The sequence below is a fragment of the Daphnia pulex genome, chromosome 7 (genome assembly GCF_021134715.1).
Source record: "Daphnia pulex isolate KAP4 chromosome 7, ASM2113471v1".
Lineage (NCBI taxonomy): Eukaryota > Metazoa > Arthropoda > Branchiopoda > Diplostraca > Daphniidae > Daphnia > Daphnia pulex.
Window position 1 is genome coordinate 828211 of NC_060023.1, and position 26032 is coordinate 854242.

General features: G+C 39.2%; 2 protein-coding genes, 5 long non-coding RNA genes and 1 other non-coding gene across 13 annotated transcripts; 3 read left to right on the forward strand and 5 right to left on the reverse strand.

Moving 5' to 3' along the window:
* The first annotated feature begins 414 nt into the window (after positions 1–414).
* Positions 415–6516, forward strand: LOC124196964. Its single transcript, XR_006875894.1, has 8 exons — positions 415–685; positions 1097–1231; positions 2741–2850; positions 2924–3035; positions 3313–3483; positions 5405–5568; positions 5642–5883; positions 6279–6516. It is a non-coding gene; the product is annotated as an uncharacterized LOC124196964 (long non-coding RNA).
* On the forward strand, positions 1848–1919 carry Trnac-gca. The gene has a single exon. It is a non-coding gene; the product is annotated as a tRNA-Cys (tRNA).
* Positions 6517–7207: 691 nt separating the features above from the next.
* LOC124196967 lies at positions 7208–14915 on the forward strand. 4 transcript variants are annotated; one of them, XR_006875900.1, is made up of 8 exons: positions 7979–8249; positions 8325–8363; positions 8432–9009; positions 9473–9563; positions 10094–12152; positions 13762–13846; positions 13916–14006; positions 14244–14908. It is a non-coding gene; the product is annotated as an uncharacterized LOC124196967 (long non-coding RNA). The 4 variants fall into 4 exon arrangements; XR_006875901.1 differs by lacking the exons at positions 7979–8249; positions 8325–8363; positions 8432–9009 and adding an exon at positions 7208–7291 and having other exon boundaries at positions 12043–12152; positions 14244–14849; XR_006875898.1 differs by lacking the exons at positions 7979–8249; positions 8325–8363; positions 8432–9009 and adding an exon at positions 7210–7291 and having other exon boundaries at positions 14244–14894.
* Positions 7417–9852, reverse strand: LOC124196965 (glutamate receptor 2.8-like). Its single transcript, XM_046592220.1, has 9 exons — positions 9469–9852; positions 9299–9387; positions 9145–9226; positions 8921–9079; positions 8647–8854; positions 8359–8576; positions 8155–8283; positions 7942–8090; positions 7417–7867 (listed from the first exon to the last, which is right to left on the reverse strand). The coding sequence occupies exons 1-9, from the start codon at positions 9580–9582 to the stop codon at positions 7648–7650; spliced, it is 1368 nt and encodes a 455-aa protein (XP_046448176.1). The 5' UTR covers positions 9583–9852; the 3' UTR covers positions 7417–7647.
* LOC124196966 lies at positions 14906–15951 on the reverse strand. Of its 3 annotated transcripts, XR_006875897.1 has the most exons (5): positions 15799–15951; positions 15634–15739; positions 15409–15556; positions 15098–15318; positions 14906–15031 (listed from the first exon to the last, which is right to left on the reverse strand). It is a non-coding gene; the product is annotated as an uncharacterized LOC124196966 (long non-coding RNA). The 3 variants fall into 3 exon arrangements; XR_006875895.1 differs by lacking the exon at positions 14906–15031 and having other exon boundaries at positions 15050–15318; positions 15417–15556; XR_006875896.1 differs by lacking the exon at positions 14906–15031 and having other exon boundaries at positions 15050–15318.
* A 2364-nt stretch (positions 15952–18315) lies between these two features.
* LOC124196968 lies at positions 18316–21538 on the reverse strand. Its single transcript, XR_006875902.1, has 8 exons — positions 21443–21538; positions 20930–21323; positions 20733–20865; positions 20342–20648; positions 20111–20264; positions 19792–20057; positions 19197–19723; positions 18316–19123 (listed from the first exon to the last, which is right to left on the reverse strand). It is a non-coding gene; the product is annotated as an uncharacterized LOC124196968 (long non-coding RNA).
* Positions 21539–22069: 531 nt separating this feature from the next.
* On the reverse strand, positions 22070–24203 carry LOC124196969. Its single transcript, XR_006875903.1, has 5 exons — positions 24096–24203; positions 23866–24019; positions 23656–23753; positions 23445–23598; positions 22070–22631 (listed from the first exon to the last, which is right to left on the reverse strand). It is a non-coding gene; the product is annotated as an uncharacterized LOC124196969 (long non-coding RNA).
* Positions 24204–24623: 420 nt separating this feature from the next.
* On the reverse strand, positions 24624–25638 carry LOC124196970 (repetitive proline-rich cell wall protein 1-like; the record flags this gene model as incomplete). The annotated part of the gene is made up of 2 exons (XM_046592221.1): positions 24624–25109; positions 25177–25638. Coding segments are annotated over 2 exons (888 nt in total), but the record flags the coding sequence as incomplete, so codon positions are not given.
* Between the last annotated feature and the right edge of the window lie 394 nt (positions 25639–26032).

Sequence of the window (26032 nt, forward strand, 5' to 3'; positions counted from 1 at the left end):
TTAATAATCACAGAACTGTCATAATTCCAATTCGCTCTTCCCCAGTTAATTAAGCTGCTAGTGTGGGTTCTTCCAGCATGACGTCAGCAGTTTTCCCCATCAGGCGGGGAAAAAACCATGTTAAGATGTTATGTTGTTTAGATGATAAAATGTTAAGCCATTGAGGTGAGCAGATCGAGTACGGAGTATTTCCCTGGTTGTCGTCATCGTTTTATTCCATTAATTTCAAGAAAAAAAAATTTCAATCCGCTCATTTCTAAATATGTATTAAAAAATATATTAATCTCTAATGACTTGATTAAATTTACATTGAGATTTGTTTCTTTTACATCAAGTTGCTTTTTTAAAAAAGGGGAAGAGCTCGGACAGGTTAGGAGGCAGGGAGAGAATAAAAATCCATGATGGCCACTCGTCCGCCATTTCTTTTCTCTTTTTTCTCGATGGTTCTCATTGTTCGTTAGACTCTCCCGCGCTGCAGTTGTTAAATGTCTCTGCTCTGATGAGCTTGTGTTATTTGGTTACCAACCTGTTAAATGACATAAATGTGGAATGATTTCGTGTTGAACGGTGTTTAACCTACACTGTGTATTTTCTTTCATGAAATTTGAAACTGTTCCTGTGCGTGCAATAGCAGATTCGTCAATTTTGGAGAAACAGAAAAGCCACGTGATCAGACAGGAGAATTGTAAGTTAATATTTCTAGGGATGTCTACTCCATTATTGATTCCATTATTGAATAAGATTTATGACTAGAGGATTATTTGTTTAAATTAAGATGTTTATTGTGCCAGTGCTTGAAACGTGGGTAGACTCACTTGTAAATCTCCTATTTCTTTTTGTAAAACAAGTAATTTGGAATTCACACGTTGTTAATTTTTAGAGTTCAATTTCTGTGTGTTCATCTCTTAAAAGTAAATGCCATTAAATATTCAAATTAAAATAAATTATCATCCTTTTGTCCACGTAATCCTCTCCCTCTTTAGAATTAAGTGGTTTAATCCATAGTTATATTTTAATGTTCACGAAGATGACTTGACAAGGTGTGAGCTGTATCTTTAATCAACACTTGCTTAACTTTTATTTTATTTTTTTCCAGGTAATTCGTGGTATTTAATGACCGGCAGTTCGCCGAAAAGACGAAGCGATCGGAGTGCCAATATCGTGTGGGTGTGGTAAACCGCCAGTTGCCGTTCTGGAATCAACAAAGGATGTTGTCAGTCATCAATACTTTGTAAGTTGACAACTTTTGAAACTGTTTCCTGTAGCATAAGAGGTGTGATAGGATATTTTGAATGAGAGACTAGAACAGAAAATGCACTGAATAGCACCAGCAGAGACAGGCAATGAACGAATAAGTTCTGGTGTGATCTGGTTGTCTGGTTGTTCATACAAAAGGACATGCAAACTTGTAGGAATTTCTTTTCTTTTATTTGTGTGTATACAAAACCACCTGTTTGTTCTTGTTGACGCCGCCTCGCTGCTCCCGTCTAATTTTGGTTTCAAAGGATTTAAAGTAATGGCATTAGTACAAACTGAAGGCTATTACGTGTAAACTTGAATGTAATTATTGTTTTGCGATACTTTTTTGAAGTCTTTATTTAACCGCTATCAAGGGAAACAATCAGAAGCACTTATCCTCCCCTCTCCCAGGCTATGTATCTAGTTTAATGTGAGGGACAAGTATCATTTGACGCGTTGCTACAGTGTCTCCGTTATGGAGATAGCATTATTTGATTCAATCGATGGTTTAAAGTCAAAACAGGAAATGCTTTAGATATTGAAATGAGTGTTGCGCTCCAAACAATGTTTTCTGGCTTATTATTCGTACCGGTTGTTGTGAGAAATGTGGGGGTATAGCTCAGTGGTAGAGCATTCGACTGCAGATCGAGAGGTCCCCGGTTCAAACCCGGGTGCCCCCTCTCTATTTTGCATTTTCTTCTTTTAATTGTTATGACCAAAATAACTGATTAAACTCATTATCGAAAATTTAGAACCATATTCACTGTTAACTTTTCTATTTCATGTGTACTTTTTTCATCTTTAACACATTTAAACATATCATGTTTCAGTTCAGTTTCTTCATTTATAGGCGTTGACAGGTTGCGGCTATTACATTTTAACTAAAGAGATGCCAAAGATTTGCTTAGTTCATTACTTTGGAATCCTAAATGCAATTTCGCCGTTTTACTGACGTTGTTAGAAAGATTTAGATCGTTGGTTATCCAATAGGGAAGATCCTTCTTTGGATAGGAATTGTGTGGAAAGTAAGGCGCCAAGAAAAACGTTCGAGTTGTTCAATTTTACAACTAAATTGTAAAATTGATTCTCGTCCTTTTGTTAATATCTTGAAGATCAATAATCCTCTCTCATTTTTGAAAGCCTGCCACTGACGTCAATAACAATCAAGTACATTTTTTACACAAGATTGATAGTTTGGAAGAGACTGGGCCTAGTAATCTCTACACCAGATTTTTCGATACTGCAGTTTCATGTTTTTGATAACCAAGATGCGTTGTAAGTTGTTACAGGATTTTTTTGTGTCAGACTCGTGTCTAATTTCACGACGTCTTATGTTATAGGAACGTAGGAACGACGGATATTTTTCAACCTAGTCATTTTCTCCTCCAATTGAATACGTCTTTTTTCTAGATGCCAATTTTTCCTTACAAAACCAGCTCAGCATAACCTCCCAAACGTTCCCATTTTTTTCATATTTTGCTCTCGATTTTTTGGTATTTAGGTTCATGCAAAACAAATTGTGAGTCTACTTCTACTGCTGAATTCCCACCTACATGGTCTCAACTCTCAAGAGGTCACGAACTAAAATAAGTAGGAGCCTGCTGGATACAGGTAATTTATTGATCTTTCAGATTATTTAGTTTTTGATTGCATCAAGTGAATGCTTATTTTCTTTGATTTTCAGATATCATATCCGCCCACAATTCACTTCGTCACCTTGATCGTTACCGTTTGACAGGGGGTAAGGAAGAAAAAAGAAACAAAAATAGCCGTCTTGGGGCGTTCAATCGGGATTGGTATGTCAAAATTTACTTTTTTTTTTGTTTGTTCGTAAGGGTGTGGGCAATCACCGAATGAGATTTGTGCCGATCCCTTTCAATTGGCTGTTTTTAAAAGGGGACGACAAAGTGAACGATTTCGTCAAGGTCAAAAATAATTTCTGAAGGTCTTGAGGCTAAAAATTTCGTTCCACTGTCAGTGTCGTCGAGAGAAGACGTAAACTCAGACTGCATTATTTCTCTATTTCAACGTGATCGTGTCGTGAATGTATTTTAATCTGAGTTTCTTTTACAGGCAGAACAGTTCAAAAGTGGGAATCGTGCTGCAAGATATTGACGTTAACAAACGTCGGGCTGTCTTGGCGGTTTCGCCAACTGTCGAGTCGATGCTGGTTGCCAACTGGAAGAATTCTAACGTGGATACTTCAGCTGGGGGTTACAGATAGACCTGGAACCGGAAACTAAGGTTAGACCTGATTACCCTTCAGTTAGATAATGCATTTGCATTTGGACGTTATGTATTCTCTAATTTAGCCGCTACCTAACACTTACAGGATACTATAGTATACCCTATAACTATAGAATTCTTATCGTCTTATCGTCGAGATTTTTGCAGTCAGTGCAGTAATTATGTGTATTTAGGTTACAAGATTATGTACTCGACATTTTTCTAAAGGTTAAACAGACAAACAGATTTGCTAATCGACATCAATCATTTTCTACCGTAATTTTTAAAAATATTAGCCGTAATGGTTAATGTCAAGGAAATGAGATTAGATGTAAAATCAGCGGCGGGCTGGTTTCATTGAAACGATCATCTCGGTAAGAAAAGCCAATAGGGAAAGGCTCAGTCCAACCGCAATAACAACAAATGCTCCGGACAAATTTTTAAAGGAAAGCGGCTTGTGTTTCTCGTCCGGCATCTTGAATCCACTATTAAAATTTCTCATACATTTGCCGGGCATCGGGCGGAACCACAAGTCCCAGTAATTGATAATTCCAGTTTGGATTAGATCCAATAACCTTATTTGGGGTTTGTTACAATTTTGTTTGTTATGCAATAAAAAACGCGGCGTTAGATTTTTGACATTTTCGTTGTACCCTTGATTGATGCTTTTGGTGAATGGACTGTGTTTTGGTAGGACTAATGTTGCATACGTTGTCAAGATTCCTTCTTTGGCTATCTGCAAGTTGCATTTCCCAGTCTTTTTGAATTCGGCCCTGATGGCGTCCATGAGATAAACTTTCGCCTATACGATAGTAACAAAAGTTTATGTCTGTGAAACTATATGGTAAAATCAGGTCTAGCCCGTCTAGGACATTTTACATCCACAAAAACATTTCTCGATCCTGGTGTAATTAATTTGATGCAGTCAGACACCAGAGTGCACCTGGAATTAGGATTAGAATTGAGCCTTTCTCGTAGTTTCTTATACATGCCCGTGCTGTTAATATTCTGTTAAAAGAAATGATAAGAATTAACTAGATGTTTTTTTTTGCAAACGCTTTTAATTCAATTTGAAACTTGCTGATGTAACCCTATCCATAGTTCCCGCTGTTTTAACCATCAAATTAATGTCAGGATGTTCAGCAATGGCGTTGATTAGTGGCTTATTGATCGGCGTCACGACGTAAGTGAAGAGAGTGGACGTGTAGGCCTGGACGAAGATGAAAGCGGCCAGCGTCCATACGCCAGCGACTAGTCGATAGGGTAATCTTTTCGATGTGCAAGGCCCTCCTTTTAAATCATCCGTAATGTCACAATTTGTTTCACCCTATTTTGTAATAGATTTAAGGTGTTTTAATGTCGTCACATCAAACCTTGAGACAGCAAATTGCCAATGACATAAAGATATTGTTTGCCAGCAATTCTTTTCTTGAAATTTCGACTACCATCGCTCATCAAGTTTGAGCTCTTTTCAAATGTCGGTCGATATTCCAAATAGCGTTGGATTAAATTCAAGATGGCGATGACGAAAATAATTGATATACCTAGTCCTAACCAAACCTGAATGTGCGTTGCAAGTTGGGTAATATTTTATAGCATATTTGATGATTAGTATTACGCGTGCTTTTATACATACGGGCCATTGGAAAGGTTTACTGACGGCGTTGATGTTTGCCGTTTCATCTGTGATGGGAATGAGGCAAGCCAAGTTATCAAATGTCCAAACCACCGTCATGTCGATCACCATATTGCGCTGGTATGTCGGGTAAATGTCTGGGAGCAACAAATCAGCTTGCTGCAATAGAACAGGCACTAATCATATATGCTCTGACTAATTTCATTTGTTTAAATAAAAGCGTATTGGACTTGTCCACAGTTCTGTGAGTAGAATTTAATTAAAATGTAAGTAATGAAAGATTTTGTATTCTTTTGTTTTTAGGTGTCGCAATGGCATCAGTAATTGGTGATATTAAGTTAATGTCAGAACCAACTCAACTTGATCCCACAAATAGTTGAAGAGTCCACGCCCAGCTGCGGATGGCTCCAACCAGTTCTCCGTCACTCGGACCATCTCGTACCTGGAGATTGAAAAAAAGTACTGGGGTAATGCCAATATAAAGTATATGTCAGTTAAAATAACTTGTTAACTTTACGTGAAATTTAATCGAGCCGACAGGTATTCGAGCATGACTCCTCCCTTCAACGGCCCCGATAATCCTTTTGGGTTACCACTCCAACGCGTCTTGAACAATTGCAAAACGACAAAAACAAAACGCGTAATTCAATTGTTACATCGACTTCGAAGTTAATCGTCACATCGTTTTTTTACCCAGATGACGCGGAGGTGTTGGCCATTGAGAGTATTCGGCGTCAACGACAGGACTCTACTTGCCAAAATGATGGACCAAACGAAAATAGGTACAACCAGACGATTCATTGTAGACCAAACGTGTCCCGGTAGATAATGCTGACAATGTTGGTGTATGCTAATGCTCATATTTATCAGCATTGCCATTCATCTTGCAATGCCACCGCCACTATAAAATTTTCGTTATCTTGTAGTTGATCTTGTCGTTGCTATGCCCACGCCCGTGACGAAGCAAATCGTTTGTTGTGGTGACCAATGTAAATGACTTCAGAGCAAATGTCTAATAACATTATAATGATAGGCATGCTTTCAATGCCTTACCTGTGCCCAACTGTCGGTTTAAATGGCCACTGCTGAAATGTAGTCATGTTCACCATTTTCCATGTCGATTTTGAGATGGAATCGTTGAGTTGAATTTCAAAATTTGAATTTGTTTTCATTCCAGGATGGCGCGATTGGATTCGTCGGGAGGTTATGCCATCATTATCACGGAGCAAGGCGGCTGACAGTAAATGGTATTTAAGTTTCGACATAGCTATTCACTTGTTTATTTATGTCGCTGTCCTGACTGCCAAAGCCGTTATCGATTCCACGAAAATGTCAGTTGCTGTTTGGCTCGTTGACTGGTATCTTTAATCGCATGAATATTGATTCTATTGGTTAGGTGGTCTACAAAAATTATTTAACAACATTTTTGATTTAATTTTAGTATTTCACCGTTTTAGTATTTTTTCTTTTATGTTATTAAATTCTAGATTTTGAGGATACTGGGATTCAAAATGGCAATTATTCCCACTATGCTGGACGGTTTAAAATATTTTATTTGTAATGTGGTTCAATGCGTGACTGTAGTGCGATTTAGAGACTCGTCGCTACTTAAATTAACGTCATGAATTTAAATAGGTGGGTGAGTCGACTGCGTCATGTAGCCTATCTATTTCGTGACAAAGCTGCAGGTTCTTTTAAAGTGGGTTATGTTGCAACTATGTGGAATTAATGTGGCAGAAACTCGAATGCGTGAAATATTTCCTGTGTTGTGGAGACGGAAGATTCAGTAGAGTTGACAGTACCACAATGGGGTGCGCAACACGATAAATAATAATATCGCGTGTTTTCTGACTTCCTTAAGTGTGCGGTTCTCAACTTGAGAGTACCACATGGCTTTGGTTTTCGATCACATCAATCTTCACTACTCATTCATATTTGGGTTCAGCTGGAATCCTTCATTCTGATGAAAAAAAAAGGGTTTAAAATTTCCCATTGATATTTTTGAAATTAACGTTATCTATTCCTTTTTTGTGGTTGTATTTCATTTTACGAATCTAATGTAATTTTTTTTTATTTCCAATAGATCCGCTCTTCGTTCTTTCCCATAAGTTTACTGCAACTAGAAGCGTCAGCGGCTAAATTGCCATCACTAGAAATCTTAGACAAAGGGAGGGAGAGCTTCATTCGAAGGTAAGGCCATTGTCATTCTTAAGTTATCTTTCTCTCAGATCATTTGTTTCACTCAGACAGGGGAAACAAACCTTGCCGCCTCTTTGATTTGCTAAGATTTGATTAGATAATATTTTGAGCACATGTTTACACTTGAGTAATATTTTGTATTTGTTTAAGGTCCGTCATCACATTGCTTCTACATATAAGAGGCGGAATGCGGATGTGCGAGTTCTAGTTAAAAGTAACGGCCGCAGTAATAAAGGAAATATCTAAGTTGTTCAGATAATTAGTTAGTGGCTATTGTTTAATGCATCTGAAAACGTTTGATTATGGGCGCGGGTTCTTGCGTTACTTGTGCGGGTGCGGTGCGACGCTCATTTACGGAAATGAATGTTTTCGCAGAGAAAGGTTAGAAGGGAAAGGCTCAATCCAACCAATAAAACTATAAATGCGCCGGTCAAATTGTTCAGGGAAAGCGGCGCAAGTTTATTTCCTTTTTCACTATTTTTGGGTTTTCCGTCACATTGCGGAGGCATTGGGCGGAACCATGTGTCCCAATAGTCGACCAATCCAATCTGGTGCAGATCCAATATTCTGTTTGATTTGGTCGAGTAAAATACAAGCAGTTAAGAAAAGGGAAAAGACGTTGAACTGCAGCACTTGCTTACCCTCGGCTTATAGTTTGAGTGTAGGGACTGTTTTTCGGGAGAGTAAAGGATGTCATGATTCCGATGAATTCTTCTTTTGCTAATTCAAAGTTGCATTTCCCAGTTTTTCGATAATCACTTCTGATTGCATCCTTTAGGTAAATAATTGCCTGGTTTAATCAATTTAAATTAGAAATTCTTGCATCAATGATCAAATTGATGAGCACATTTTACATCGACATAAACATTTCTTGATTTCGGTGTCATCAAACTGATGCAGTCCGATACCACCTTGCATCGAGAATTTGGAAAGGAATCAAGTTTAGCTCGTAATGCCCTGTATAGTCCCGTCTCATTAATGGCCTGTGGCATGTTACAAATAAGAAATTTTAGTTTATATTCAGGTGCTGTTGGAATTCCATGTGGCTTTTAACTTACCGATCGTAAAATATTTTCAATTCCCTCTTCTTTGACAAGTAAATTGATGTCGTTATTGTTAATTATGTCGTAGACGGAATTGATTAGTGGGTGATTGATTGGCGTCACGACGTAAGTGAAGAGAGTGGACGTGTAGGCCTGGACGAAGATGAAAGCGGCCAGGCACCAAACGCCAGCGACTAGTCGATAAGGTAGTCGTTTCGATGGACAGGCACCGCCTAATTATAATAACAATTTGACTTTTGTCTCCCTGTTATTCACTCAAAAAAACTTGTAAGATCGAAAAACCTTGTGATACTAAATTGCCAACAACGTAGAGATATGGTTTTTCGGTTTTTGTTTTCGTTCCACGAAGTTGCCCATCGTTCGTCAACCCTCCAGTCTGTGGTTTATTGTTAGGTTCAAATCCTGTCCCGGAAGCAGATTCCAAGTAGCGCTGGATTAAATCTAAAACTGCGATGACGCAAACGATTGATATTCCTACTCCCAGCCAAATCTGTTGATTAAAGAGTGGACGCTGTTGAACACGAAAAAGAATATTAACTAACTCGGGATTACGAACCGGCCATTGAAATGGTTTGACGACGGCGTTGATGTTGGCCGAATCATCAGTGACGGGAATGAGGAATTTGATGTGATCGTAAGCCCAAGGTAGTGTGAAATCGACCACTTTATTGCGCTGGAATGTCGGAATCAGATCGTTGACCAGCAATTCGCATTGCTATGATAATTGATAATTCAAACAATTTTTAAGTTGTGTCGAAAGAAATTTGAAACCGACTCAACTTGATCCCATAAGTAGTTAAACAGTCCTGGTCCATTTTCTGATGGCTCCGCTCTGTATCCCGTCACTCTAACCATTTCGTACCTGGTAGGAGGATGAAATAAATGTTGAGTTAAGAAGCCAGATCGAAATGAAAATTTTGTTCCAATATGTTACGTGAAATTTAAACGGGTCGCTAAGAATTCGAGGATTACCCCTCCTTTGAGCGGTCCGAGTAGACCTTTTGGATTTCCACTCCAACGTGTCTGTAATTAGGTGTAATTGCCGATTAATTGAATTTTAATGCCGTAATTATAACATGCTAATTGATATTTATGTTTTATTACCCAGATGACGCGGAGGTGTTGGCCATTCAGCGGATTTGGCGTCGAGTAGGAGTCGCGAATAGAAATGGTGAACCAAATGAACAATAAAAAGAAAGGTAAAACTAAATAAGACATAGTGAGCCAGTAGGTTGAATTTGATAGGAAACGTTTTCAGTTTTTGAAAAGAAAAAAAGAAATATTCGTTTTGCTCAAATCTCTGTTGGGTTGGTCTCCAATCATTCAAGCTGACATGACTAGACGCCACTTTCCAAAGTGATTGCCCAAACGAAAAGTCGTTACCGAGTGATCTATTTGAGCAGAACCTGTAGTGAACGTGTCCCAGAAGACAATGGTGGAAATGTTCGGAGTATGCCTATATTAAAATGTCTCTAAGATTTCCGCTATCTTGTAGTTGATCTTGCCGTTGCTATGCCCACGCCCGTGACAAAGCAAATCGTTTGTTGTGGTGACCAATGTGAACGACATCAGAGCAAATGTCTAATAACATTATTTTGTTGCTGGCTTTCAATTCCTTTGCTAGACGTAAACGTCGGTTTAAATGGTTGCCAACCAAACAGACTGATGTTCACCATTTCCCATGTCGTTTTGAGAGTCTTTAATTCAAATTCTCATTTGTTTGACCCAGGATGGGACGGTTGGATTCGTCAGGAGTTTATAGGCCATCATCATCACGGAGCAAAGCGGTTGACCACAAATGGTAGTACTTCAGTTTAGGCATAGGTATCAGATTGTTTATTTAGGAACGCTGTCGTGGGCTCCACGAAAATGTCAGTTGCTGTTTGGGTCGTTGACAGGTAATTCTTAAATCGCGTGAATATGGCCTCGTGTTTAGGTATCCTGCAAGAGCTTTGCATTTCCATGAATTATTTCCAGATGATGGATGCCAAGTGAACAGGACTATTGGTAGATTTCGCTTCAAAGCCAATAGCTAACATTGTACTAGTAGTTCTGTGTAATAGATCAGCAAGCGTAGGAAAGTTGGTAAGAGAATAGACAGGTGCAATTTTTCAGGTCTACTCTCACGAATCGTGTAATTGAGTCAATCGAATTACTTTACCTAGAGCTCTTCAGTATTGCCCAACTTGTTTTTTTTATTCCCAATCAGAAGATTTAACAGAAATTACACAATTACACCTTCATGTGCGATGTAATGAAAAGTTCCAACTAGGTAGTCAACGTTCGACCGATGCTAGGAGCGACAGCCACTAGCCAAATAAATCAAAAATTCAGAATAACGCGAGTTAATTTTTATGGAGAATTGTTTGTCGTGCCATTGATCTGTTTTCGCAAATTTTCAACTGTAGTTGTAACATTGGCCAACTGCTTTTTGATGATTCCAATCTCGGTGTGCGCCCGAGCCAAATCGACTTTCGCGTCTGTAAAGAGTTGAGATCGCGATTTATCTGCTGCATTTCGGGTTAAATTTGTTGTTTATTTGCTTCTTACCCAACATCGCCCCCACGAATGCTGTCCAGAGAGATCCTAACGTGTTTAATGTAATCTGAACGTCTTGGACAGAAAACTGCCTCTGATTGCTCATGATTTGAATGATTTCCGAGATCGTCTGGGGTTGGGCCTCCTCCTTTACGGAGGAAGGATTACCTTTGTTCAAACCGGTCGGTAGCTGAGCAGAGGCCAACAAAACGTAGGCCATCAAAGGCACAAAGACTACAATAATCTAAATGTTTGGTTCAGTAAGAAATACAGGTGGAACAGCACTGACGCGTACGAACAGTTAACTTGTAACAATCTAAATTGACTTACCGAGTGCTCCATGGTTTGTTGATTGACGAGGATTGATGAACAACTGAGGAGATGGTCTTCTTTATATAGTGCGGGTTATGCCATGGTTTATTCGATAATTAAAATCAGCTGGAAGACAGGTTACGCAAATGTGTCACGACACATGCAATATTCCATTTACGTGCTATCTGAACGAACTGATGAAATTGTCCATTTAAAAACTCGCAAATTGATCCACACGCAATTTGCTTTAAATGGAAGGAAATTTTTATCAATTCAGAATTAAATTTAAGTTTTAATTTAATTGATGTCTTTTAATTGATTTTCCTTTTAGGTACGATTGAAGTTAAGCCGTGGCAATGTTTTCGATGTGCGATTTGGTCACCGTTTTTGCGTCATCTTTTTAAATCGACGCAAGTGCTGCAGGCGCTGGGTTTCGTAAATTCAAATTCAATTATCCAATCGTCTCTTGAAATCCAATCGTTGCAATTGAAATGGACTAAGCTACCGGGTCTCGTGCTCCGTCAGGCACATTTTTTTCTTCTGTGGTGTATTCTGGATAGAAAATCAAGTTGCAGGAATATGAAATTGAACGCAATTAAATCGTTGAATTTTGTTTTCTTTACGAGTTTGAAATTCGCGCTGTAGTTGTGACAGGATGTCAGACTGCCAGACTTCCCTCAGTTTCAAAGTGAATTTGAGTTTGTTTTGAAATCAGTGCCAAAGTGGGACCACCGTCAGCGGCTGCAGCCGCGCTAGTGATCACGCAATGACGCGAGTGGTTTTATTTTTCAAGTGATCCAATCTAACTTTTTGTTATTTCCTTTATAGCTTTGCCGCTCTTCGTTCTTTCCCGTAAGGTTACTGCAACTACAAGCGTCAGCGGCCAAATTACCATCGCCTGAAATCTTGGACAAAGGGAGGGAGAGCTTCATTCGAAGGTAAGGCCATTTTCATTCTTAACTTATCTTTCTCTTACTACTACTGGGTCAAAATGATCTAGTTGATAGCGTTTGTTATCAAATTTGTTTCATTCAGGCAGGGAAAGCAAACCTTGCCGCCTCTCTTATTTGCTAGGATTTGATTAGATAGAGATATTATTTACCTTTATATACGGTACATTTGTTTACGTTCTTTCCCATTACCGCCCACAGAACAGGTTATCGGTTTCCCTTTTCTTCCCTGCAGTAGGGACTTGTATTTTCTTCTAAATTACACCAAACATTCAATTGCTCTTTTATTTCACAATTGATGAATCCTTTGCTTCTGGCTCTCAATGGCATGCAACAGGTGGATCGAATGCCAACTTGGCTCCAAGGGGTGTGGGGGTTCAATCAATTTTTCCTTTCGTTTGTTCAGATCTCCGACATCTTTGTTAGTTTCTTGCCGCCCCAAAAGTTTAATTAGTTACCGCGAGTGTGTGTTGTTATTTTTTTTCTATTTAAATTGGTGCAAGTAAGGGGGGGGGGGAATGTTTGCGTCTCAATTTCGCCCTGCGTGAAATAATTGCAATGTTAGCTACAGTATTTGAATACCGCTTCCTTGAAGAGCGTTTGCCCAATTTGAAAGAATACCTGTGCAACATTTAGCCTCTGGGTGGAAACAAACACGTTCCCGGCTCGGCGGATGACTGCACGACCGTGAACTATACTTTAATGAGTCATGGCTCGATCTCGATCTCGAAAAATAAAATTTCCTTATCAAAGCTCATTTGAATCATGTGCACTCAACGCATGAAATCCCCGTTCTGTCTCTATTTCGGTGCGTACAAAAGGTGGTTACATGTGAAAAGTCACGTAGCAAAATTACCTCGAGATGAAGACCTCCCCGAGCACCAGCTGATTAATGCCAACACTTTTTTTAAAATTTTATTTCATTTTTTTCGCTAACGACTCCTGGGTTATTTCCCGCTTTTGACTAGTACCTAAATAGGAAAATAAGTTTGAGAATGAATTGCCATTCAGGAGGTTAACCGCCAGGAGTTTAGAATGGTTGACATGATGTAAATAATATCCTGCAAATGTCTAATTGTATTATCGATTTTTATTTCAGTCCGTTCCTGATGGGCCCACCAGTATACTTTAGATATTGGGTATATCGACTGTGGGACCGTTAGTGTGGACGGGTCCTGTTTCATAGGAAGGAATCTTGTCTCAGATACCAGGTATAGTTAACTATTTTACTGTTTTATCACGCTTATCAAGTGTGTCAGTCAGCTCAACAAGTGACAGCACAGCGAATGAAGTGGTTTAGAGTCGGAGCAAAGAGCAACGGGTGCTTCATTTTTTTTTTATGGCATAAATTGATCGACAACGCTTTGATTGCTTAATTGAAGTTTATGTCCTGTCCATTAACCTTAAGCCAAAGGCGAACGATTTCGTCAGTCAGTGGAAGGTTCTTCGTGATTGCTTCATTGAACTAACACACTTTTGCCAAGAGGGTATTATCTTTTTTCTTTTTTTTTGTCGATTAAACATGCCAATATTTACGAAATCTCTGACCATATTCTTTTTCAATGTATGTTTGTTTCACTCATTATTTTCAAAATAGTGTCAAGTCCAGCACCGTTCTAATAGCCAGAAAGTTACGACTAAGTGCAACATTCTTCAAAGTACAGCAGTTGCTTTGTGCAAAGGTACTCAACTCTTGTTTGTTATGATAACTTTTTTATAATCATTGTTAATCCTTGATTTCTTAATCATAGCGTGAATCTTGTCTTGTCTTTTGAGAACACAGCACATGGTCACATTTAGCTATCAATCAAAGGCACTTGCTACCGGAATTCTCCACAAACGGTAATTCTTTAATAACATTGATCTTCAGTATAAGATTATTAGTTTTACTAAGGTAATTAATGTTTGTTAAATAAGTCAGTCTCTAAAACAGATTCCATTCATTGTTCGGGATCACCTAACTACTCTTGATTCAATCAAATTATAATACCATGTGCAGAAGTGCCAAAAGTATCTAAATTTTCCCTGTGCTGGTTTTTCTTTTACAAATATGTATGCCTTATGTATTTTCTTTGATAGGAATTGTCAGCCCGGTTAAATGGAAGCTGTTTGGCTGTTTGCTGTTTTATGCAGATCATTTTTACTTGCCACCTTGCTAACTGCATAAATTGGGAAAGCTGCCTTATTTGCACATTTACAGCAGCTTGTTAGTTGTTTTTGCTTTATGTCTGATTTGTTCATAGTTTTTCCCACTGTTTGTTTGTTTGAGGTATGACTAAAATCGCCTGTGGTGTCGCAGTCCGATGTGCTGATGTTGATGCCTGCCTATTCCCTGGTTTAAGAAGTACTTAGACAAAATCGATTTTACGATGGTGGTTATCTTTCCGTTTTTGTTTCGTGTTCTCATTAAGTGTGTTCTCTATGTGTCGCTATGCAAGTGATTTGAGCAAGATGTTTGTTTTGTTTGTTACATTCGCGTCTTCTCGGTAGAATTTATTATGGGTTAGTTCAAATGAGAATGGAAAATTATTGCGACATGTTAATATGAGACAAGTTCGTATGAAGCACTTATCTATATGATAATGGGTGTAATAAACTAAGTTACGCTTAAAAAATTACTTGATCTTGCGCGTAATAACCTAGAATATGTGGTAGGTGGGAAACTGGGAATGTGAGATAAAATTACATGTTAATGGTAAGAAACCATTTGAGCATTTTGATGTATGTAATAAAATTTGCCGCAATAATAAGTCATTTATTCGATAACGAAATATCCGCGCAATTAAATAAGTTAACAAATAAATGAAGCCCACAAAATGCCTTTTCAAAACGTAATTAAATAAATAAAATACTTACACAATCCTAAACTATTACAAAATCCATCATTTAGCAAACATAATTGTATCACACTTAAAATTTTTTTAGAAAATTACCATTAATTTCCTACGAATTTCCTCTTCCTGGTTATCACAGCAGGTGAGTGACCACCGGCAGGTGTTAGTTGAAGTTAGTTAGGGAAACGGGGCCACAGAAATGAAGGGAGCCCAGACATGCACTTGTAATTTATCAAAATTTACACAAATTGCAATCAGTCTTCAATTCCAGCAATCTCTCGTCAGTTTCAAAGCAACTATCACAGTGGAGGGGGATTAACCTGAAAGGAGAATATAATTAGATATAATTTTCAAACCATATTGTAGTGACAGAAAACAATACCGGACTCAAATCATCTTACAATACTTACAAACTTACAAATCTCACATTGTCCTAAATTTGAACTAATTGGTGATCAAATCATGAGTGGCAGAAATTTCTTGCTGTTGTCTGCAAAATAGATAGCAGCAAAGAATTGGATCTGGCGAAGGCAACAACATCTTGAAGATTTACAAAATCTTGACAAGGAAAAGTGAATGTGAACAATGTAAACCTTAAAGAACACAGTAATTTAAAAAACTTGTAAAATAACTACCTTGCAACAGAACTTATTTAGCTTCAAAAGACATAGGTAGCGTTGTTGGATTAGAACATTTTATTTCTATTGTCACGAGCAACTAGTTGGCCAGACCTGTAATTATCTGAAAACAAGTCAAGAATGCAGTAAGAATCATTAGCTAAAGATTGTGTGATCTATTACCTAAAAACAGTTAACTTATTATCCCATCTCCGTTTAAATTTTTAATTTGTTCTGAAATTTGAAGTAACTTAGGACAGTAACGAACGACTGTCATGTCTGCGACCAGCTGTGACTGTGCAACTGACTTAAGATTTCAAACTCATTACTAGATGTCGCCAGTGTCGCCATTGTTGTTCTCTTATCGTGATTCGTGAAACGAGGCGAAACAATTTGTTGCTAATTTATACTTATATTCATGTGATTTCAAATACCAAATTGAACTTCGCAAATTATGTAGGTTTATCTTGACTTAGTTTCCTTATTTTTATACTGTAACAACTTATTTCTTTGAAATTCTAGATGTGGATACTGTCAGTCATTCCAACAAGATGACTTAGCGGCATTTCCATCCAATAGGCCCATCATGCTGTCAAAAGCCTAAAACTCATGTGTGAAGCTCACATATCGTGGAATACAAATGTGTGGAGACAAGGTATTTCCCCATTACTGCTACCACACCAACCACACCACGTCAAATGCCAAATTCAGCACCATTCACCCATATGATCAAGGTAAGCATCAATATAACCTATCACCACGCTACTGCAATACTTCATGACACTTTCTTTAGCATCAGGAAATTTACCTCAACCTAAGGAGTAAGGCTGTTGGTTGCTGTGATTTCCTTTTTTGCGGTTTTTTATCATGGAAACTTCAGTGTGCTTCTTAGTACAGGTAAAGATTGAAATGCTTTATTAAGTATTAACTGTTATATTTTCAATCCATTAATGCAATACATTTTTTTTTTACATAGCACATAATAGATCCTTAAGCCAATGCTGACCTTTGTCCATGAAGGAAGAGGGACATCCAGCAACGTTCTGCTCCATCCTTATCTTCCCGACGTACGCTCATCTAGCTTCACTGCTTTTGCCAATTTGCTGCTACAACTTGTCTTCACCGTCGAGTTGGAAGTTGGAACACTTCAGTGGTCGCTGCCCTTTGCTGTTCCACACCTGCAGTTACTCACCACGGGATTATGCATAGGTACCCAACAATTGACTTATATTCTAAGGTTTTCTACCAATAGTCTAGTTGCGTTAAACGGTTAAAGTCTGTGTCTGTGTAATAATTCAAAAATCAGGCCCTTCTTACGTACAAACAAAGTTTTACTTTGACGTTTCTTTTTTCTAACGCTAGATGGCTTTTTGAAAATTTGCATTTGTCAAAACAGTCAGTTTCAGTTACTTTGCACATCTCTTTAAACATTTATTGGCAGTTATTTTGTTGAAATATTTAGTGATAACTAACCGTAACTATTCCCCCAACAAAGCTCACTTGTTAGATTTTCGATATTTGATTTTTTATTTCTACTTCCGGTTTACTCATTTCAGTCTGTAGTTTAGTAAATATTCATCTGACGTACGAAAGAACCACATATTCGTGATCCTCGTCAAATTTGTGGTAAAGTTCATGTTTTGTTTTTTACGTATTCGTACTTCCGGTTTCAAAAATTTTCCTGAACTATAGTTCAGGAAAATTCTCGATTTTGGCCAAATTTTGGATTTCGTTTAAATCACACCTAATCGACCCCAAATTTCATGGGGATCACGAATATGTGGTTTATTTTGACCACAGCTTAATGGTTGAGGCGCTGTGGTTACTTCCGGTATACTTCCGGAATTTTATTTAAAGACTAGCAAGTGAACTTTGTTCTGTTTACACTTTTCAATATTGCAAGCTCGATTTTAAGTTAAAAAAATTGCATCTTTAAATCTTTGAGCTGAAAAACTTGATTATTGTTTCTATCTGTATTATGTAACTTTTATTGGCATGTCACTAAATAAGAATTGTTTTCTCTTTATTCAGGTAATGCACGTCGAGAAGATTGACACCAAAACTTCGCCGGTATCTCCAAAATGTCAGCGCGGATCATCATTTGTTGTTGGTAATAACTAATATGTTTTCGTTTGTGTTAGTTAACCCGTTGTCTGCCACGCCTTTGTTCTCCCCTAGCTCCTTAGCATTGGCCGCGCCGAAAGGCCCTGTTAGGCAATGCACCATAGGGACTTCCCTCTTGTCAGCCCGGACTTGTCAGCAATGGCAAGTCCCACCTTGGCCATGGATCCTTCAGACGTGGCGCGTAGAATAGTAGATAGTACAACCTACTGGTTGTATGGCGTGGTAGCCAACGGGTTAACTTAAGTGTATGTGTGTATGTATATGTGTATGTGACTGTAAAATGTGGTGGAATTGTGGGTGGAGGTGGGACATTAAAGCAATTCCTTTCATGTGTTTGTTATATATTAACTAAGACACAATGAACCAAGTAATGTTCAGAGTTTCAGTCATACACATATACTCCAGTATTATACAAGTGATGTCTCAGGATTTCCTTTTCAATAGAAGAGTAAGAAAAACCAGGGTGTCCTTGTGCAAAGTGACTAAAGTACAGAGTCAACTCTGACATGTGAAATAGGCAAGATTAAAAAAAAAGGAACATTTCCCAATGTCAAAAGGCTTGAAGTTACAAAATGATTACCCGCATTCAAATTTATTTTCTCATTCAAGATCAACGACAATTTCCAGTGACAAGTAACACATATGTATGAAACAATTTCGGCTCTAGCATTTAGAGGCCTCCATGTAGTAATCTGGAGAAGAGTAGGTCGTGGTTTAATAGTCAGATGCCTTAGTGGTGTAGTAACTCGGGGCAGAGTAATACTTTGGAGCTTCGGAGTGGTAGCTGAGTGTAGCGTAGGTTGTGGTGTAGTAAGCTGGAGCTTCAGTGTAGTATTCGGTCCAACGTAATACGAAGGCAGTGGTTGTGAAGAAAGTTAGGGCTACGTAATACTTGGCCACCTCAGTTGTGGTTGTGTGGCAAGGGGCAGAGTAGTATTTTCGCCCTTCTCTGTAGTAATCGACCGTTTTTGTAGTACAATAAGCTGAAACCTCGGTGTAGTAAGCTGGCGCATTATACGTAGTTGATAATACTCCAATGCATTGGTTGTGTAGTACTTGGGAGCCAGGAGCCTCGGTGCAGTAGGTTGGAGCAGCATACGCAGTATTACTCCGGTGCCTTGGTGGTGTAGCTCGTGGAAGAATAATACTTCGGGCTTCAGTGGAGTAGGTCGGGACAGCCGAAGTTTTGGTGTAATAATCTGGAGCCTTGGTGGTGTAGTACTCACGGGCATCGGTGTAGTAACTGGTCGTTGCGAATGTTGTCGTGTAGTTAGGCGACAGCGTTCCGGTTTGATACCCGCCATACCCAGGAGACATCAGACAACAGTGATCGATTCAGCCATCAACGATACAACACCCAACAGCAGCACGACACCATAGTTTGCTAAATATAAAATTTAACGTTAATTTCCAATAATAACTGTCATATTTATAACTCAATGTAACAGAATATTTACCCATGATTGCAAATTGGTAGCTTCTGTGTAGTATTCGACCGTTTATGTGGTGTAATAAGCTGGAGCCTCGGTGTAGTAGCTGGAGCAGAGTTGTACTTGCGAGCTTCGTTGTAAGAAGCTGGCGCAGCATATGTAGTTACAAAACACTCCGGTTCCTTGGTGGTGAAGTACTCGGGTGTCTCGGTGAAGTACTCAATGCTTTGGTATTCTAGCTCGGGGGTGAATAATACTTTGGGGCTTCGGTGTAGTAGCTCAGGTCAGCCGAAGTTTTGGTGTAATTATCTGGAGACTTGATGGTGTAGTACTCAGGTGCCTCGGTGTAGTAACTGGCCATTGCGTATGTTGTTTTGTAGTAAGACGATAGCGTTGTGCTTTGGCAACCGCCATCAACGATACAACACCGCATCGGTTAGCAGCAGCATACGTAGTTGTGTAGTACTCCGGTGCCTGAGTGGTGTAGTAATCAGGGGCCACTCGATGATCACTCAAATGCTGATTTCTTATGCCTTTACTCTCCTTTTATGCGACTAGGAAATAAATAATTTGGATATTCAATTACTGGCGTATTTAAAACTCCATGTTACAGAAAATTTACCCATGGTATCTAGATGTGAAGTACTCTGGTGTCTTGTTGTAGTAATAGGGAGCCTCGGTACAGTACTCAGGCGTTTTAGTGTAGTAGATCAGAGCAACCTAAAATGTGGTGTAATATTGTGGTGCCTTGGTGATGTAGTACTCTATGGGGCTCGGTGTAGTAACTGGCCTTTGCGTATGTTGTCGTGCACTTAGACGGCGGCGTTGTGCTCTGTAACTTCCATAATGAGATGTCGGAGATATAGTCTTTCCTCTCCTATTATAAGACTAGACAAAACAAAATTTAGTTATATTAAAATTCCATGTAACAAAACATTTACCCACGAGTTCTAGTGGTGTAGTACTAGGGAGCCTCTGTGTAGTAAGCTACTGCAGCATACGTGGTTGTGTAGTACTTCGGTGCCTTAGTGGTGCAGTAATCAGGGGCCACCCGATGATCACTCGACTGCTGATTTCTTTCGCCTTTACTCTCCTCTTATACGATTAGGCAATAAATAAATTGAATATTCAATAACTGGCTTATTTAAAACTCCATGTAACAGAATATTTACCCATGCTATCTGGATGTGAAGTACTTTGGTGTCTGTTTGGTGTAGTAATGGGGAGCCTCGGTATAGTACTCCGGCGTTTTGGTGTAGTAGATCAGAGCAATCTAATATGTGGTGTAATACTCTGGAGCCTTGGTGGTGTAGTACTCAGGGACCTCGGTGTAGTAACTGGCCGTTGCGTATGTTGTCGTGCAATTAGACGGCAGCGTTGTGCTTTGGTAACTTCCATACCGAGAAGAACTCGGTACAGCAGTGGTCGATCCAGCCATCAACGATACAACACCCAACAGCAGCATGACGCCACAGTTTACTAGACAACAAATAAAATTACAATAATAACCGACATTAACAAAAAAACATTAATTCACAATTCATGTAACAACAGAATATTTACCCATGGTTGCCAACTGGTAATACGCCATTTTGCAGTTGGTGACAAATAGTGCACTGCAATATCTAATGCCATGCCGGAGATGCTCACTCAACTGATTTCTTTCGCCTTTTCTCTCCATTTATACAACTACACACTAAATAATTTAGATATTCAATAACTGGCATATTTATAGCGGTAAAATGTAACAGAATATTTACCCATAATTTCAAACTGGTGGCTTCTGTGTAGTATTCGACCGTTCATGTGGTGTAATAAGCTGGAGCAGAGTTGTACTTGCGAGCCTCGGTGTAGTACTTGACGCTTTGGTTTTGTAGCTCGGGGAAGAATAATACTTCGGGGCTTCGATGTAGTAGGTCGGGACAGCCAAAGTTTTGGTGTAATAAACTGGAGCCTTGGTGTTGTAGTACTCAGAGGCCTTCGGTGTAGTAACTGGTCGTTGCGTATGTTGTCGTGTAGTAAGACGGAAGCGTTGTGCTTTGGTATCTGCCACAGAGGAGACAGCGGTACACCAGTGATCAACGACTGGGTTGAACCCAGCCATGAACGATACAACAACCTACAGGAGCACGACAGCGACGTCGCCATAGTTTCCTTGACAATAAATATTTTGATCATTAATATGAAATAATATCTGGCATTTAACAAATAAAAAAAAAGTAGAGCTGATTCACAAGTCTGACTCAAAACCCCACGTAACAACACATTTTTACCCATGATTGTAAACTGATGGTAATACAAAGAAGAATGCAGTTGGTGACGAGTGACGACTAGTAAACGTAGTAACAGCAGCACGACGCCATGATTAATTAGGCAATTAAACAATTGAAACATTAATATGCTGTTATGGTATTGGCGTATTAACTTACAGAAAAAAGTGGAACGATTTACAACTAGTCAACTACATGTGAAAAACTGAATATTTACCAAAGATTGAAAACTGGTTGTATCACGAAGAATGCAGTTGGTGAAAAACAGTGTGCCTGCAGTTGATGTTGCCCTGTCGGAGATGCTCACTAGACTGATTTCTTTCAACCTTTTTTCTCTCTTTTTATACAACTTTTTCTCACCCTCACCTCTAAAGACTTGCGGCTATTGGACCTTTTTGATAAGCAAGCAACACGTCCCGTTCTCACCCAACCTCTACACCACCGCATTGACAGTTTTACGTAATGATCTCCGTGACCTTCGAGTCTGAAGGCCATAGAAACTGGCCTTTTTTCTTTCTGTAGATTGACGTTGCTGGGGATGGGTCTACAACATCAATATGAAAACATCAAATAAAAATGAATATAACGAACTGTTATGGCTTTAAACTCACTTAAAATCAATTTATATTTGAGTCATTTGACTTGGACGATTTTCCGATATTTAATACTAAGGCAAGATTCTGACCCCAAATTTGACGAGGATCACGAATAAGGGGTTCTTTTTGCCGTCACATGAATATTTACAGAACTACTAACTAATTAAGAAACCGGAAGTAGACAAAAAGGCAATGATTGAAAATTTAACAAGTGAACTTTGTTGGTAGAATAATTATAGTCAGTAATCACTCAAAGATTACCACAAAGTAACTTTCAATGTTTTCATGGATGCGCAAAGTCGCAAAGTAACTGTGAAAATGACTATTTTGACAGCTGAAAATTGCCAAAGGCTATGATGAAGCCCTCTTAGCTTTAGAAAAAAGAAACGTTGAAGTAATTACACTTCGCATGCGACTCACAAACAGGGCTTGATTTAGGAATTAATACACGGACACAGAGTTCAAAGCAATAATCTACGAAAAATAAGTCAATTTTTGGGTACCTGGGCATATCTCATCGTCACGAAGAAACCGCCAACACAGCACAAACAGCTAAAGCCCAAAACTTCAAAACTGGTGGTGATATGACGTCAGTCCTTGAATTAAAAATAACAAAAAACAATCAACAATAAATAACAATAAATTGTGTCGCAACTTCTTAAAATATCGGTTATTAATTTCTTCTTAAGAATTTAATTTACAGTCACCGGTGAATGGCACAGTTTTTAACTCATTCGGCAATTCCTAATAATTCACAAATATAAATGCACAGGGAAAGCGAATCGTGGTAAAATATACAAAGGTCTTCTGGCGATCAACGGGGGGGGGGGATTCTATTCAATTGTGGGAGCTGCGGGAATAAAACTAAATTCTACGCAATCTGATCTATTCATTGGAAATCAAATTCCAAGATTTTCAGAAATCGAGTGGACTTGTGGACGGTGAAGTCATTGTCAACTTACTTCTACGTGCAGAGAAAACAAAGCTTAATCAATAAATATATTAAATGTCTTTGAGATGGAAAGGCAGTGGAGGATGTGACTTACACACACACAACGCTTTTAAGCCATATTCTAGTTTATAACTTACTCGAAGGAAAAAAAAACGGTACAATTGGCAATGAGAATTGAGATCAAAGATTTGAACTGAATAAAATTGATCTTTTCGTTGTCGATGTTTCTTTAGCTCTGGCTTAGTTTGTTGGTGGATTAGCAGTTTATCTGTAAATCGCCTTTGAAAAACCAGGGGCAAAAAAATGAAATAAACGTAACTAAATTACTAAAGCACAAAGGAAAAGACGATAGGGAAATTTGAGAAGCCGACAACGATTGGCAAAACAAATTGAGTTATTGATCACACAAAACTTTACACACAGCCACAACTACTATTGTATGATCCAGAAATCTTACCTTAACCACAGGCTAGGGTAACTTCTGGGAGATGTAATTTTGAGAGGTGACCCTGCTCCCTTATCCCATATTAAGGCTGCTCGATAAATAATTGAATATGGAAGAATATGTGGAAGTTAACAGTGTGGCCATCAACATATTTCTGAAATACTCACTGAAAGAATTTAGTTGTATTAAATGTTTTTGAAAGAAAACAATGGCAAACCTTTACCTCTTTTAATGCAATGTTGCTTTCAATCAGGAAAAACAGCGCAGTGTGAAAGCAATTTCACTGTTTTTCACACTGCTGAAGGCACGTAATTCAGAGTCCTAAATGGTACAAGGTAAAATTTGTTCATACTTTGTTCATACATTTATACTTAGTTGTGATCACTTCTGGCTGTAGCAGGTGATACAAAACAAAAAAAATCTTTATGTCAACCTGCATCTCGTTCTAGTGTCTGATTCTTCAAGGTAGAATCCACAGTAGAAGATCAGACAGACAGGAAACATTTCATTCAATTAGTTGTAGGAATGGTGATGAAAACCTGACATTGTTGAAAGCTGTTGGGTAGTCCAGTACCTGCATACACAATCTAGAATTCAAGTAGAAACACAATATGGGTATAAAAATAAGCTTTGTAGGAACTAGAATCAGTAATGATAACTTACATTTGATATGGGCGTTAAATTTTTTCCAAAATCACAAGTAAAACTCTAACAAAGCAGCAAGAACTTTCGACATGCTTTCGACATGAGAAGACGAAAACAATGGGTATTAGCGACAATGCGACATCTAGCTTCCATTAAACGAACCATTTTACCCAATTAGTTTTCGTGGGGAGGAGTTAAAATTTGATTACGTCATCACGCGTAAATTACTGATTGCTAAGTACAAATTAATAATTCGACTTTGATTTTCGACATCGTCACGTCACCTACTCCCGATTTTTAAAACTGGTTCTGTGTATGTTCGGCACTAGCAGGTCGAGTTTGCTAGATAAAAGGCTAGCTAACCACTTGCCAATTGGTCAATCAATTAACATTGTATATTTCTACGATCACTTCATTGTAAACAAGGAAGAATGTTGAGAAATGAGAAGTGAATCTTGGTCGTAGCATTAAACTGCATTTCCAGTGGAAGACCAACTTTTGGGTTCTTTTTATCGAAGATTGCATAATATATTTTAATAACGTGTAATCGTTTGAAGAATTTATTAAATAATAATCTGAGAATTAAGAAAACGCAATTGATGAGAACTAATATTTAGGGTAGGCCGCAGGGGCTTTGTAGGCTGGAGTAGTGTAGGCTGGAGTAGTGTAGGCTGGAGTAGTGTAGACTGGCTCCTTGTAGGCTGGGGTAGTGTAGGATGGCGCGGTGTAAGCGGGGGCGACGTAGGCCGGTTGTTTATATTCGGGAGCCTTGTAGGATGGAGCGGAGTAGGAAGCATCAGCTTTGGATTGGGGCTCAGCGTACTCGGGGTACTTGGCTTCCCCTTCGTATTTCACATCAGCGGTGTATCCGTTGGCGTCAGCCTTGTAGGTGACGATCTGGATGCGGCTGTCGGGGAGAACAACGCGGTAAGATCCGCTGACTACGTTGTAGTCAGCCTTCTCGTTGTGCTCGAAGTCGTTGTAAGATTCTTTATCCTGGACATCGTATCCGAAGCTGTAGGGTTGCGGGGCCTGAAAATGTGACAATTCAATCGATAAATTTATGGCATCTGAGTCATTTAATTAAATTAAAACTTACGTATGTCACTTCTTCGTATTTGGGAGTTTCGTATTTAGGTGCCTCGTACTTGGGAGCTTCGTATTTAGGAGTCTCGTACTTGGGGGCCTCGTATTTAGGAGCCTCGTATTTAGGAGTCTCGTACTTGGGAGCCTCGTACTTGGGGGCCTCGTATTTAGGAGTCTCGTACTTGGGAGCCTCGTACTTGGGGGCCTCGTATTTAGGAGCCTCGTATTTAGGAGTCTCGTACTTGGGAGCCTCGTACTTGGGGGCCTCGTATTTAGGAGTCTCGTACTTGGGAGTCTCGTACTTGGGGGCCTCGTATTTAGGAGCCTCGTATTTAGGAGTCTCGTACTTGGGAGCCTCGTACTTGGGGGCCTCGTATTTAGGAGTCTCGTACTTGGGAGCCTCGTACTTGGGGGACTCGTATTTAGGAGCCTCGTATTTAGGAGCCTCGTATTTAGGAGTCTCGTACTTGGGGGCTTCGTATTTAGGAGTCTTGTACTTGGGGGCCTCGTATTTAGGAGCCTCGTATTTAGGAGTCTCGTACTTGGGAGCCTCGTACTTGGGGGCCTCGTATTTAGGAGCCTCGTATTTAGGAGTCTCGTACTTGGGAGCCTCGTACTTGGGGGACTCGTATTTAGGAGCCTCGTATTTAGGAGTCTCGTACTTGGGGGCTTCGTATTTAGGAGTCTTGTACTTGGGGGCCTCGTATTTAGGAGCCTCGTATTTAGGAGTCTCGTACTTGGGAGCCTCGTACTTGGGGGACTCGTATTTAGGAGCCTCGTATTTAGGAGTCTCGTACTTGGGGGCTTCGTATTTAGGAGTCTTGTACTTGGGGGCCTCGTATTTAGGAGCCTCGTATTTAGGAGTCTCG